The sequence below is a fragment of the Hippopotamus amphibius genome, chromosome 4 (genome assembly GCF_030028045.1).
Source record: "Hippopotamus amphibius kiboko isolate mHipAmp2 chromosome 4, mHipAmp2.hap2, whole genome shotgun sequence".
In the NCBI taxonomy this organism is placed as follows: Eukaryota; Metazoa; Chordata; class Mammalia; order Artiodactyla; family Hippopotamidae; genus Hippopotamus; species Hippopotamus amphibius.
In genome coordinates this window covers 43,653,859-43,669,715 of record NC_080189.1, presented here as the reverse complement: position 1 = coordinate 43,669,715, position 15,857 = coordinate 43,653,859, and the positions used below count along the sequence as shown (strand labels likewise).

Genomic DNA, 15,857 nt, shown 5'->3' with positions numbered 1-15,857 from the left:
ATTTAAAAAAAAAGGAAAAGAAAAAGCTCTGCACACAGACTATGAAAGATAAGACCTCCTGACTTCAGGAAATTGATTTTTGGCAGAAATCTTTGTTCAGCTTGACTCTTTTGTTACCATAGGGATCTTTGGGTGATAACAAAAGGTCCATGTGTCTGGAGTAAACAGAGAACCACAATAATTATTTGCACAAATGCAAAGTGAATATTTAGTCACCTGGAACCAGAAATAAGTTCTGTATGAGTACCAAAACCACGAAGCAAGAGGCACAAAGACACACTTAACTAGAAATCCTGATGTGCCCTTGTGTGTGCCTGTGCACCTAAAGAGATCCAGGGAAGAGGCTCTTTCACTCTCCAGCGTGGCGCCTTCCTGCCTGGGTGTGGGGGGCTGACGAGGCCACGTCATTTCCGCCTCTTCATCTGCCACCATGGTTTAGGAGGGAAAAGAGGGAACCGGCATTCATTACACTCTGGCCACAAAACTTTTACCTATAATACCTCATGGCATCTACATAACAGCCATGTGAGACTGGCCTTGTTTCTTATCCCTATTCTACCCAGGAGGAAATTGGGCTTTCCAGATATAACTGACTTGTGCTTGTAGAGCTAAGTGTCAGAGTCTGGATTCCACCCCAATTAAACTGTGTTCCCAAGGCCTGTTCTTCCCACCACACCAAGGTGAATGGGGTACCGGGGCAGCAACTTTCTAATTTTAGCTTTACTACTGAGTACTAGCATGAATTTGGGCAAGTTACTTGTGGTCTCAGAGCCTCAGCTTCTCCATTTATAAAAGGATGTTGACTTCAACCCTGGCAGCAAATCCTTTCTTCTAACAGCCTGTGGCTTTGGAACCCAGCAGAACCCTGTGCCCCCACCCCCCTCAAGTACAAAGACCCCTCCATGTCTCCTGCCTCTTGTTTGTAGAAAAGCTGAAATTTCCCAGGCCTCCCTGAGTCAAAAAAGAGCAGGCTTAAGCAGTTACGGATGAGGACAACAGAGTCACAGACTCACTGTCTGATTCAGCTGTTTTACAGATACTACAGCCACCCTCGGCAGGAAACCCCTTTTGCCTTGCCAATTGAGCAAAGCAACATTGTAACTAAACTTGGTTTCAGGCACTCCCACGCTCTGCTCTTCTCCAGCCCTAGCACACTCTTCCAATCTTTCCATCACACAATACCTTGCCTAACGTGCTGGTTCTTTCGTTAGATCAAAGAAGCAGAAATGAAGAATAAGCAATTAACAGATGACCAGATTTCTTCCCGTTCAAGAATCTTGCGAACAAACTGTGTGAACAAACTATCTGAACAAGATAACAACTGGAGGAAGATCACAAGAAGTCGAGGAGCCAGCACACAACGGATGGGGTGTGGGGTGGTGAGGACTCTGACCCCCTGTCTCAGTGATTAACTGAGATTACTTCTCCTTTTCCCTTTAAAACTTTCATGGCCAAGCAGAACCTTCAGAGTTGGTTTTTGGGGGACACAAGTCTGCCTTCTCCCCAGATCGATGGCTTTCTGATTAAAAGCTACTTTCCTTTCCACCACCAACTGCCTCTGGGGTATTGATTTGTGAGCAGTGAGCAGCTGGACCTGAGTTCGGTAACAGATATTATCATCCTAAGTGGTTGCTGCTGGTCTTTAAATGAGACACCTGTTTCCCTCCTCCGTGTTCCCTTCACATTGAACTGAGGGCCCATCATGTGCCAGCCATGAAGGGAAAATACTACTTACAAATCACGATTGCTGGAGAAATTGAGGATTTTCTCTCAACTACCTGTCACATCTATGGTGGGTTCTTCTTTACGTGTGTATTAGTATCTGACAGTGTCTATTTGTTTTTTTCAGTATTGAATATTTGTTGGAGAATAATTATAAAATATGCATAAATAATTATAGTAAAATCAGATCCATGTACCCACTACCCAGTTTCAAAGAACACATGACCTTCAGCTTTGAAGACCCCTGTGTGCCTCCCATCCTCTGAGAGACAGTCACTAGCCTAATTTTACATATAATTTATTTTTCTTCATATTTTACCATGTTTTAACCCCTTAAAAGTATGTTAACTTTACACATTATTGAATTTTCTCTAAAATGAACTCACATCACATGCGTTCTTCTGCAAATGAGATTTTTTTTTTGGCTTAACAATATTTCCCCGAGTCATCCATGTAGTTACCTACAGCTGTCTTACAGTTTTACATATTCAACAGGACACTGCTAGATGACTATACCTCAATGTCTTTATCCATTCTATTTACTTCAGACCCATGGGCAAATGACTTCCCGGTTTTCTGCTGTTATGAACACTTGGCAATGAACTTCTTAGACATGTCTCTTGATGCACATGTGTAGGAATTTTTCTGGGGTATAAATCTAAGGAGTGGAGAAGTTGGGTCATAATCTCAAATATTAGGTAATGCCATTTATTTCCAAAATAGTTACCCTCTACTGGGAGTGAAGACTTTGTGTTGTTCTACCCTTTTCCCAGTACTTTACAATTTTAACCAATGTTGTGTTATAAATGTTGTCATTGTGGTTTCATTTTGCATTTCCCTGATTATAAATACATTGGATTTTTTTTAAAGATTATGAGCCATTTGCATTTCTTTTTCAGGAAATGTCATGTTTTTGGCCAATTTTTCTTTGTATTATTTTCACTCTTTGTAGGAGTTCTTTATTCTGGATATTAATCTTTTGTCAGGTAGACAAGTTGCATATATGTTCAACACATCATGGCTTGCTTCACTCTCTTCATGTCTTTTGGTAAATAGGAGTTATTAACCATAACAAAGTGAATTGATCACTCCTTTCCTTTAAAATTAGTGTTTTGGCATTTTAGGAAGTCCTTCTTTGAGGAAATTCTCCTTGAGGACATAAAGATATTATCTTACATTGTCTTCCAGATTTTATAGTATTATCTCTCATACTTAGGTCTTCCATCTATCTGGAATCTTATTTTTATGTATGATGTGAGGTAGGGAAACAACTTACTGCTTTACGTATAGATAACCAATTGTCAGCTTCATTTATTAAATATATGCATGTTTGTTTTGAGCTATCTATTCTATTAGTCAATTTCCATATCCCTGTGCCAGTACTTTTACTGCTGTTGTGATAAATCTTTCTAGATGGTAGGAAAAAATGCCCCTATTTCATGTCCTTCTTCAGATCTGTCTTGATTATTCACCCATACAAATTTTATATTCAGCTGGTCAAGCTCTATAAAAAGCCCTATTGGTACATTGATTAAAATATAGGTCAATTTGAGGTTGAACTAGTATTTTTATAACTTATGTTCAATTTATTCTTGGTTCTTGTTTACATCTTTGTTCATGAATGTAATAGACCCATAGTTTTCTTATACTTCATTAATTCTACTCTGCTTTTGTTATTTAATGTTACAGTTGCCTAGAAACTGGAGTTCTCTTATTTCCTATTCTCTGGGTGTTTAAAAGTATCTTGAATGTTCAGAGGAAGAGGTCTGCAAAACTCGCTGGCTTTGCTGTTTTCTTTGAGGGGAGATCTTGAAAAATTAATTCAATTTCTTTGCTGGGGATAAGACTATTCCTAATTTCTATTTCTTCTTGGGTTAGTTGTATTTTTTCTAGGAATTTAACCATTTATCTAAGTGTTCAAATTTATTGACAAAGTTTTTCATAACATCTCCTCCACTTACTCTCTGCAGCTTCTATAATTTGCCATTCCTAATTTTTATGCCTTATTTTCTCTCAATTATGCATTATTTCAGATAATCCGCTTTGGCTTTGTTGATATCTTTGTTTTCTCTTTCATCAAGTTCTGTTCATTATTTCCTTGCTTGGGGAGGGAATAGTCTGCTGTGGTTTATATTCCTGACATGGACATTTGAATTCATTTTTAGTTTAATGTGTGCATTGTAGAATAAATAGGAAAAAAGCAAAATTTCTAGATTCATTTTAATTACATGCCATAAGTAGTTTGTAGTATACCATTGTTCTAATTTTTCCTCAAATTTTCATCATAGATTCTTCGATTCATGGATTATTTAAAACGGTTTTTTTAATTTTGTATTGATTTCTCACATTAAGGGGCTTTAATCATTAATTTTTTTTTAAGAATCACTATCTGGCCCCACATAGGATCAGTTTTTTCATTCAACAAATATTGAGCACCCATGTATGCCAGGTACTGTTCTAGGTGTCTGGGTTACATCAGATTAAAAGACAGATAAAAAATGTATGTCTTCCTGGAGTTCATGCTTTGTTAGTTCTCAGAAATGTCCCACATGCTAGAATAGAATGTGTATTCTTCATTTGTTCAGTGTACTTGTTCTATACACGACCATTACATCAAGATTATTTTCCTTATTACTCAAATCATGTATATCATATCCTTACTGACTTTTTTGCCTGCGTATTACATCAATTTCTAAGACAGGTATGTTAAAATCTCCTGCTGTGTTTGTGAATTTGTCTGCTTCTCTTGTTTTTAATTATCACCCTCGGAGGCATATACTTTTTAAAAGAAAAAGACGGATTCTCAAATAAATAAACATGTCTTCTCTTACAGAGTTTGTAAAGAATGGATCTAGGATACTAATTTATTTGTCTCAATTATGGTAATATTAATTGTATGACTGCTGTCATCTGTTTTGTCTAACATCCTCATCTAGTGACAACATGACTCTCTCCCTATCCTTTAGGAATCCCCTCCTCCCAGACTTTAACCAAATTCCTAATCAGAGTTCTCTGCTTCCTGACCAGCAGTAAATGTGTCCAGGACTGGCCATAGTAGTATCCTGGGCCACAAAACCCAAACTAGGCCAGAGAGAGTCCTTCCTTTGGAGACAGACATATCCATCTTCGCCATATTTCTTCCCAATAGTTATTTGGTTACCAGCCATTTCTGATTGTATCAAGGTAGGATATGTTATGAGGTTCATTTTTGTTTAGCTGTTTATCAAGGACATTTTTCTCCTATATATGATATTAATCTAATCTGAAGAGATCCTGCATATCCTTATTATTTCATCTCCACAGCTAGAATACATAATTTTCCATTTCTTTTAGTTTAATAAATTTTAGTGCCACCTACAATAGAATTTACTGCATTGTTGAATAAAGTATGATTTATTTAAAACATCATTAAATGTTACCACTTGCTAGGAGGCACTGTGGATTCAAAATGGAATAAGACATAAGTCCAGTCTGAAAGGACACAATGCAGCAGAAAAAGTCATGTTAAATGTGTGGAATTTAGGGGTATTAGGAGTGTGGACAGTGGGGGCAGTTCACTTAGCCAAGGGATAGGCAGTCAGGGAAGGCTTCACAGAAGAGGTGACATCTGAGTTGAGTTGTATCTTGAAATGAAAACTGATCAAGAAAGCATACTCCACGAAAAGAAAAAAAATCAGTAAAGAGCAGAAACATGATTCTCCACAATCAGTATTAAATTCTCAAAGTGATTTTTAAATTAGCTTCTTTTTTTTCTTTATTTTTTATTTTTTGGCTGCTATATTCCCATTTCTCACTGGCATTCCAATCAGGGTTTATACATGTGTGGTACCCATGCTACCACTCTCCCGCCTCCCACACCCACCATGGCACTTTTCTCTGACTGAATTCTTTCCTTACAGAGTCTACTCAACACTAGATTCCATGACTAATAGAGTCAATCATTATTAATAAAAGAGAGTATATGAGAGAAACTTGCTTACCATTTCTAATTTAATTAGGTAGAGACGTGGGAAGGGGGGACATCCAGATGTGAGGCAGGGAGGGCCTGGTTCTAACATGTCACTTGGGCATTTTTTAAAGTTCCAAATCTTAGGACACAGTCCAGACTGATTAAATCCCAATCCATGGAGGTGGGGGAAAGGCTTCAGTATCTTTGAAGATGCGCAAATAATTTCCAATGTATAGACAAGTTTGAGGATGACTGCCATGGAGGGTCTTTGTTAGAAAAAGCCAAATTCATCACAGATTTAAAGAGCTGGAAGAATTACCGAATTGCACTTCCTAGGAAGTGATGTACTAGGGCAAGAGGGAGGCCTCTGAATCTGGACTCTGGTTACTAACCAAAAATCAAAAGTGAAGACCAGAGGGGGCATCATTACCCAGGTGGGCAGAGCCAGAGATGTTAGCCAGACATAAAGCTGAGCTGAAGACCTTGCCTTCAGGCACCTTTTTCAAAAAATTAGTTTCCATGGCCAGATGCCAAATATTCTTACAATGATCATGTCTTATTTTCATTTCTTTCTAGTTTTTTAGAAATGGGTAAGTACAAAAGCTTTAAGAGCAATCAGCATAACAACTGAATGAGCTTAATTCTGCCACATTCAACTTTCTTTCAAGGTATTAAATTTGCATATAGGGGGAAAAAAGTCCAGATACTTTAAAAAAAAAAAAAATCAATGAAAGTATATTATGCTGAATTTAAAAGAACATGCCTGCATAAACAGAATACTTGATAGTGTACTTTATTGAAAGTCATTTTGACAACTCATTAATTAGAATTTTGTGTTAGATTTTGAAAGTACAGAAAGCATTGCTTTGAAAGCAGAGCCAATATCAATACTATCTTAATCTCATTGCAAAAAAAATCTACCTTTTAATTACACTATGATGACTCAAAATCTTAAGAGAAAAAGTCTTCCACTCTCAGGTTCATTCAGAATTTTTAAATCTCTCTTATGGGAGGAGAGGCAAGAGGGAAAAGTTTTCAAGGCTCTTCTATACCTAATGTCCTTTTTAATTCTGAATGTAAAAATGTATTTGTACTGATACAGTACTGTGAAATAAAGATCAGTTCAAGAATGTAAAGAAGTTCAAAAGCACTTCCTCTTTTTCTGCACAGGGAACAATTTTACTGATTTTAAATTAGAAACTTCTAGTTGGGGGAAGGAGAAGGGGAAAGCAGAAGAGAGAAACAGGTGATCTGTGAACCAGAGCTGATCCTTAACTGCTCCCTAGTAGAAGACTGAAGATTTCTGGAGCTAAACAAAATAAAGTGGAAAATGAAGTTTTAAAATCCACACACATCACTGGGTTTATTTTCTTTTAGGCAAAGTAATTGTACAAAAGGATATTTGATCTCAAAGGATTTCACTCTTTTTCCATCTCTGTGTACAAGTTCAAAATACTTAAATGATCCCCACCAGCTATTCAGCAAACACAATGCAAGTGAGCTGTATTAGTGTCTGGTTAAAAATTACCTTATCTGTTCTTGGTTAAAAATCACCTTATCTGTTCTTTGCTCCTTGCAAGTTCTGTTGAAGCATGCTCCCTAAGAGACAAAGAAAGGACTCCATAAAATTCAGTTCCCAATACAGGGACTCTCTAGCCTGCACTGGTCGGGTAAGTGCTGTTAGAAATGGAGCGCCCTCTAGAGGCCGGTATTCCAGATAGTCTCTTTCCATCCATTAGAGTCGCTTTCTCATGTATAGTCCTTGCAGGAACAGCATCAGCATTATCGCTGAGAGCTGGTTACAATGCAAATTCTGGGGCCCTACTTGACTTACTACTTTTGGGCTATTATAACAAAATACCACAAACTGGGTATCTTATAAAGAACATAAATTTATTTCTTACAGTTCTGGAGGCTGGAAGTCTAAGATCAAGATGCCAGCTGATTCAGCATCTGGTGGGAGCCCACTTCCTAATTCACAGATTGCACCTTGTAGTTGTGATCTCACATGGTGGGGGAAGAAAGGGAGTTTTCTTGGGCCTCTTTTATAAGGGCACTAATCCTATTCATGAGCACTCCATCCTCATGACCTAATCACCCCCAAGTGTCCCACCTTCTACTGTCATCACCTTGGGGATTAAGATCTCAACATATGGATTTTGGGGACACAAATATTCCAATCATATGGCACCACCTTAGGCCAACTAAGTCAGAAAGCTCTGTGGTGGAATGCAGCAATCTGTGGTTTAACAAGCCCTCCAGGTGACTCCCATCCACACTATATTTGAGAATAACTGATCTCAAACATGTCAGAGAATGAACGTGCTCCTGTGTGAAAAAATATTACACAGGCACGAATTAGGCTAAACTGTCTTTCCTCCAAGCAGATTTTAAAAAACAAAACAAAAACCAACAACCAAAAAACCAACAACAAAACTACATTGATGCTTAAATCAAGCAAATACAAGGAGCTATAATTTAGGAAATGTCATGAGACCAAACTGTGGTTTAGATCTAATGTATGAAAAAAAGCTTTTAGCAACTCTGGAATTACCCTAAAATATAGATTTAAAGAATGACTGTGTACCTTGATGTAAATGATAAAGTAATATAAGTGTAAAATGCCACAAATATAAGAAGAGTATGGGGAACCTCAACATCTACACCTCCACTGATGGACAGGACTAAGTAGTTTCACAGGCCTTTAACCCTTCTCCTTTATTCAGCGCTGCAATCGGCCACAAACCAGTTCACGGCTATCTGATTACCGAATGAGGCTGAACATGTCCACAGTCAAAGAGGAAATGAAAAGAACCATCAAAGGAACTTTCCATATTTTTCATGATCTTTTTTATTTAACATACATAGCACATGTAAACAACTGGCATAAAATTCATAAAAATACAATTCCCCTCTGCATTATCACTGTATTCCTGATGCATCCTTTCATTTTCTCCTTAGTATCACTGTCCTATTTTAATACTACACTGTTTCTGCTAAACACTTTTAGAGGCTTATCTTTTTATAGAAATACTGCCCAACATTGTTTTTTAATGTCATAGCAACAGCTATTTTTATCACTTCCTTGCCCATCCTAACCTTCCTCACACTAAAGCAAAAATATTTTTAAATGCTAAAAATGCATAAAATACTGAGCTTTAATACTGTTTTGTCATGTATATCGAACCTACTACTACTCTATGTTGCCATAAAAGATATTTATAATCTACAGCACCGGCTGCTACAAGATGTGACCATGGCTGAGTGTGCAGTGTAGCCCAAGGCCTCTGTTCTAAACTGACTGGCCTAAAATATAATCATAGCTTGCTGGTAGAGTTACATTAATAAATACTGTTACAAAAGGAATCTTCTGAGAAAAAAAAAACTAATTTGACTACTTTTATCTTTTCCCAGCATATGAAAACAATTGTAACAGTATTTTAATGTTTTTCCTATATAGAATTTCAAATAATTACATGTGAACTTACTGGGAAGGGAATTATTGAAAGCTAGGAAGAATAGAGAGTAACTTTAAAAGTAAAATTCTTTTAAAAAACATTATAACTGCTGGATGTACAAAACATATTTATGTGAGAAACAATGGCAAATAAAGCCGAGCACACACGTCCCTTCTTCCCACCCATGGTGACTGTCATCCTCCTCGGCCTCAAGTGCCCACTTCCCATTTTTCTGCATTGCTGCATCATGGCTTAAATTCTGCTGCTCATCCACAACTCCCCAGATGCTTCCTTGTTTTTTAAAGCTGGCAAGAGCCCAAGAAATAAGTCACCCAGCAAGCGAGAAAGAGGGGGCAGGCACCTGAAGACACCGACAATCTGGGCCGGAAGGAGGCTCCCTGGGAAAGGCGGGCTCTGGGGCAGGCGGGGGGCTGCACACTCCTCAGCCCAGGCTGTCTCGGCAGCTGTCTGCACTAAGCAAGCCAGTGCTTCCCCCAGACCAGGCTTGTCCTTGGGCTCTGGTGAGAAGGCAGAAAGGGAACAGCTCTTCAGTGGCTCCCCGGAGTGGGCACCGGAAACCATCCCTGAGGACTCAGGTCTCAAGGACAATCCACAATGAGGTTAATCTGCCTGTGGTTAATAAAGAAACACTGTGTAATTAAATGTGTAGTCCGCCAGAGTCATGGTTTGCTTAGAATGTTAAATCTCAAAACCATTTCTCAGAACTGTGAGGATTCACTGTTTTGAAGAATCTCATTTCACACAAATTAACTTCTTAGAAACAAAAATTCATACTAGGAATTTAAAGCAGGTTTGGAAAATTTTCAAAATAAAAAATAAACAGAAAAGAAAAAAAGTAATAGAGGAAGGATGAGTATAGTCATTCCTCATACTGAAATAATGGTTTTTGGAACCAAAACTATAACATAAGGTTTAAGGCTTCGTCTCATTAAAGACCGGCAATTTTAAAAGCAAAATATAAAAACTCCATTCACTTATCATTATTCATTTACTTGTTTGACAAAAAAATTAGTCATATTTTATCGTATCTTAATAGTAAAAGAAAAATTACCACATACTACAGTCTACTGTTCCACTATAAATTGTCTACTCAAATATACATTAGTTTCTAAATGCATTATATTTGTTGTTGTTCAAAATAGTTTTTCTTAAAACTACAATTATACATGAAAATTTTTAAGTGGTTTAAAGTTATTAAAATATAAACATTTGAATAATACTAAAAATGAGAAAAATACACAATTGCCATTAAAGGTTTTAAACCAACAGTAAGTACTCGATAAGCAACTGAATGAGGAAGCAGCACTTATTTGACAAAGCATATTGAGAAAGTGAGAGACAGACACACACACACACTAATGCCACATGGTTGGTAGTTACAGGAATTTGGTCCTAAGGACTAGGTCCAAGAGCTTGGATTAATAACAGGCAGGAAATGCTTCATTAACAAGAGCAACAGAGAATGAAAGAACGTGAAGAAGTGAAATAAACAGATAGTTCTACATAGCAAATACCCATGTCTGCCTCATCTATTCTCACTGAAGTTGACGACAGGGGCTGACATGACTGAAGAGCTTACAGTAATCACTGAAATGTTCAAAAGACAAGAGCAAAAGGCAGGAAAAAAAAGCAAGGGGCATCAATAGTCCACAAACTGTAAAATCAGCCCCTACACAGTTCAGAAGTGACTATATTTTCATATCACCCTCGTCACGACTCATCACATTTTTTACAAAGGTAGCTTTGCTCACTTTAGGACAAATATTTAAGTACAAGCATATACTCATTTGCATAGCAAATTTTAAGGGGTGCATTGAAATAGTAACCAACTGATAAAGGTGTAAGTATTTTTACAATCAGAATGACATTCAAATTGACTAAATAAGACGTTTTCTATTTGAAAACAGTTACCTATAAAAGCTTTGGGGATTTGAATTAAAAACAAGGCATGAGTTATTAGCAAAACATGAAAACCATTACTGGTGGACTTCTCTGTAGGCAGCGGTCATTCCTCTATAACTTCTAAGACTTTGTAAACACTGTTCTGGAATACAGTGGTGAAGTGAGGCTTGGACTCCTTTACTAAGAGGTTACACAAGGGAGGTTTCCCAACATTAGCAGGATCTTCCACATCCCAGATTTCAGGCATACTGCAACCAGGCCTAGAAAAATTAACATGCAGATTAAAAATCAATGTACATTATATAACGGCAGGTAAAGGAACACACTCTTTATGTTCCCGCCCTCATTTCATTTTTTTCTACTTAGTTTTTTAAAAAAAATCCTATCACAGTTATTTGTATTTATGTAAGCTACCAGAAATCCTCTTTACAACAAGGTGAACACAAAGGTGACTATAAAGAAAGAAAAAGACATATAATGTATGTGAATTCAGGTGGTGGGGTAAAAAATCTCAGTTGAATTCTGCCTCAGCTACTTACCAAGAATATGGTGTTGTGTAGTTTACTCAGTCTCTCTCTCCACATTTGTAAAAAGGGAAGTACCCATGACGTAAGGGATTAAGGGAGAGATTGCATCAAACACCATGCCCAGCACATAGTCAGAGAAAATTATACAGGCGTACCTCCAAGAGATCGTGGGTTTGGTTTCAGACCACCACAATAAAGCAAACATTGCAATAAAGTGAGTTACATGAATTTTTTAGTCTGCAAGTGCATATAAAAGTTATGTTTACACTTAAGTCTATTAAGTGTGCAACAGAATTATACACCTTACTTTTAAAATTCTTTATTGCTAAAAAAAAAAAAAAAACCATTAACCATCATCTGAGCCTTCAGTGTTAAGGCTTCAGAATCTTTTTGCTGATGGAGGGCCTTGCCTTGATGTTGATGGCTACTGACTGATCAGGGTGATGGTTGCAGATGGCTGGGGTGACTGCGGCAATTTCTTAAGACAGTAATGAAGTTTGCCACCGTAATGGACTCTTCCTTTCATGAATGATTTCTCTGTAGCATGCAATGCTGTTTGACAGCATTTTACCCACAGTACAATTTCTTTCAAAATTGGAATCAGTATTCTCAAACCCTGCCACTGCTTTATCAACTGAGTTTATATAATATTCGAAATGCTTTGTTGACATTTTAACAATCTTCACAGCATCTTCACCAGGAGGAGATTCCATCTCAAAAAACCACTTTCTTTGCTCATCCATGAGAAGCAGCTCCTCGTCCGTTAGTTTTATCCTGAGATCGCAGCAATTCAGTCACAGCTTCAGGCTCCACTTCTAATTCTAGTTGTCTTGCTATTTCCACCACATCTGCAGTGACTTCCTCCACTGAAGTCTTGAACTCCTCAAAGTCATCCATGACAGCTGGAATCAGCTTATTCCAAGCTTCTGCTAATGCTGAAACTCTGACCTCTTCCCATGAATCACAAATGCTCTTAATAGTATCTAGAATCGTGAATCCTGTCCAAAAATGTTTTCGATTGACTTTGCCCAGATCCATCAGAGGAATCACTAGCTATGGCAGCTATACCCTTATAAAGTGTGTTTCTTCAATTATAAGACTTGCAAATGGAAATTACTCCTTGATCCATGGGCTGCAGAATGGATGTTGTGTTAGCAGGCATGAAAACGACATTAATCTTGCTGTACATTCATTAGAGCTCTTGGGTGACCAGGTGCATTGTCAATGAGCAGTCATACTTTGAATTAATTTTTTTTTTTCTGAGCAGTAGGTATCAACAGTGGGCTTAACATAGTAAACCACACTGTAAACAGCTGTGCTATAATCCAGGCTCTGTTGTTCCATTTATAGAGCACAGGCAAAGTAGGTTTAGCATAATTCATAAAGGCCCTAGGATTTTCAGAATGATAAGTGCAGCACTGCCTTCAACTTCAAGTCATCAGCTGCTTTAGTCTCTAATAAGAAAGTCAGCTTGTTCTTTAAAGCTTTGAAGCCAGGCATCGACTTGCCCTCTCTAGCTATGGAAGTCTTGGATGGCATCTTCTTTCAAGAGAAAGAAGAATCATTGAAAACTCTGTTGATTAGTATAGACATCTTCATTAATGATATTAGGTAGATCTTCTGGATAACTTGCTGCAGCTTCTACATCAGCACTTGCTGCTTCACCTTGCATTGTGATGTTACGGAGATGGCTTCTTTCCTTAAACCTCATGAACCAACCTCTGTACTTTCAAACTTTTCTTCTGCAGCTTTCCTCACCTCAGCCTTCATAGAACTGAAGAGAGTTGGGCCTTGCTCTGAATTGGGTTTTGGGTTAAGGGAATGTTGTGGCTGGGTAGACCTTCCATCCAGACCACTAAAATTTTCTCCATCTCAGCAATAAGGCTGTTTCACTTTCTTATCATTCATGTATTCACTGGAGTAGCACTTTTAATTTCTTTCAAGAACTTTCCCTTTGCATTCACAATGTAGCTACCTGTTTGGTACAAGAGGCCTAGCTTTTGGTCTATCTTGGCTTTTGACATGCCTTCCTTACTAAACTTAATCATTTCTAAGTTTTGATTTAAAGTGAGAGACATGCAACTCTTTCACTTGAACACTTAGAGGCCACTGAAAGGTTATTAATTGGCCTGTGCCTCAGGGAATAGGGAGGCCCAAGGAGAGGGAGAGAGATGGGGGAATGGCTGGTTGGTGGAACAGTCAGGACACACACAACACTCACCCACCAAGTTTGCCATCTTATATGGGTACAGTACATGGTGCCCCAAAACACGTATAATAGTAACATCAAAGATCACTGATCACAGATCACCATGACAAATATAATAAAAATGAAAAAGTTTAAATATTTTGGGAATTACCAAAATGTGACACAGAGATACAAGGTGAGCTTTTATTATTTATCAAATCCATTCTTACACCCACTAATCAGTAACTGATATATTACTTTCAAATCTATATTATCTATTTTATAATCACCAATGTAATGATTCATGGAATTATAAGAAGTGGATGCAAGAACTACCTGGTAAAAGGCTACTGATTATAAAGGAGATTTGTCTCCTTAAAATGGAGAGAATTGGGGAACATTCTTTAATCAAGTGATCAAACTTAGCATCACCTATAATAGAACAAAGTGACGGGTACCTCCCAAAGTGACATAATGGAAAGTACACAACACCTTCTATGTACTATTTTTGCCAAATTTTGCCAAACTGAATCTAATCATGTAGAATAAATTAGACAAATCCAAATGTGGGACATTCTTACAACTGGCCTGGACTCTTCCAAATATCAAGAAAAACAAAAAAAGTGAAAGGGATTTTGCAATTTTTGTTTTTTCTTAATATTAAAAAACAGAAAAAATCAAGAGAAATTACAGAGTTTGACAACAGCTTATGTTTTGTCATAGTTGCTTCACTTTTCTTTATAAGAAAAAAACCATTTCTAAGTTCCTTTTATTCCCAATGGCAGTCCCATTCTCCTATTCTCCACCATGAGGCAAGCACTAGACAGGAATGCACATGTTTTCTCCTTTTCAATAACATCTTTAATTTAAAGGTAAACTTCACCTAAAAATGTGTCAAAATATAAACCTATCAAAATAAATAAATGAAAGTCACTGTCACCTCCAATGCCGTTTCTCAGAGGTGGCTTCTATAAACAATCCAGCATACATTCTGCTAGACCTTTCTTATTCACGTTCAGACATACAAGCACACAAAAACACAGGCACAGCTATATTTATATTCAATGCTCTTGGGTTGCTTTTACAAAAATGAGATTAATCTGGGACTCCTTACTTAGCAATAAAAAATGGTCACTGTTCCATCTCATAAAGACTTACTTTATTCTTTTTCATAGGTGCTAGTACTTTTAGGTATTATTTAACCACTCTTTTACAGATGGATGTTTTAATTGTTTCTCATTTTGTCATTATAAAACAATGCTGATATAAACAATTTTGCACTTATATTTTTCAGTAAGCTAAACTTCTAGAAGCAGCACTACCACTGTCAAAAGGTTATACAATTTTTACCTTGCTTCTATCAAATTATCTCCCAAAAAGGTATTACCAGTGAGTGTTCCTACAAAGAGTGTTCAGTGCACACTTTTTTGCACACCTTTGCTGACACGAGATTCTACCAATGTATGAAAATATGACTGGGCTTGGGTTTTCTACCTTTTAATTTTCTAACACATACCAAGGCCAAACTGTTATTACACTGCAGGCCAATGACAGTAGAGAGTGAAATATACATGAAGTATCAGTTACTGAGTTCAGCTGCTTTCAGGAAAAGAAGAGGGCAAAGCACTGCCTTTGTGAGCTCTAAGTATAACATCCTTTAGTCCTTTTAGAGTTTTCTGAAGTTTCCCCAGGCCAGCCAGATACATCTTTAAAAAAGCATTAGTGAAAATCTGAATAATTTTCTTCTGAATTCATGTATTTTAATTTTATGTCAACTCTATTATAGGAATCAATGAGAAAGAGAGCAGAGAAGTGAGAATAAAAAAGGAGTTAATTAAAAACTCATCTACCACTTGCATTTGAATACATTTTCCTACTTGTATTTGAACATAGGGCATCAAGCATTTAAGGAATAATCAAGCATACAGTTAAGCCACTCTGTAAATGAGAGCACATAAATATAGTGCCCACCAAGGTGCCAAGCAGTTTAAGTTTCAGATAGATATTCGTCCCTCTTCCCTTTCTTTCCTATTTGAATTCCCCATTTGCTCCCCCTGTTCTGACATATAAACTCAGTTCTTCCTACTGCA

At 37.3% G+C, this 15,857-nt stretch overlaps 1 protein-coding gene across 5 annotated transcripts in view; it reads right to left on the bottom strand.

The window, feature by feature from the left end:
- Positions 1-8,498: 8,498 nt before the first annotated feature.
- Positions 8,499-15,857, bottom strand: part of DPY19L1 (dpy-19 like C-mannosyltransferase 1) — a 95,418-nt gene continuing 88,059 nt past the window's right edge. For 3 of the 5 annotated variants that reach the window (XM_057733210.1, XM_057733212.1, XM_057733213.1), the window contains one exon: positions 8,499-11,312. In XM_057733210.1, coding sequence (XP_057589193.1) covers positions 11,156-11,312 — 157 coding nt within the window. In that variant the 3' untranslated portion in view covers positions 8,499-11,155. The remainder of the gene's footprint in view (positions 11,313-15,857) is intronic. The other 2 variants (XR_009053323.1, XM_057733211.1) reach the window with 2 other exon arrangements.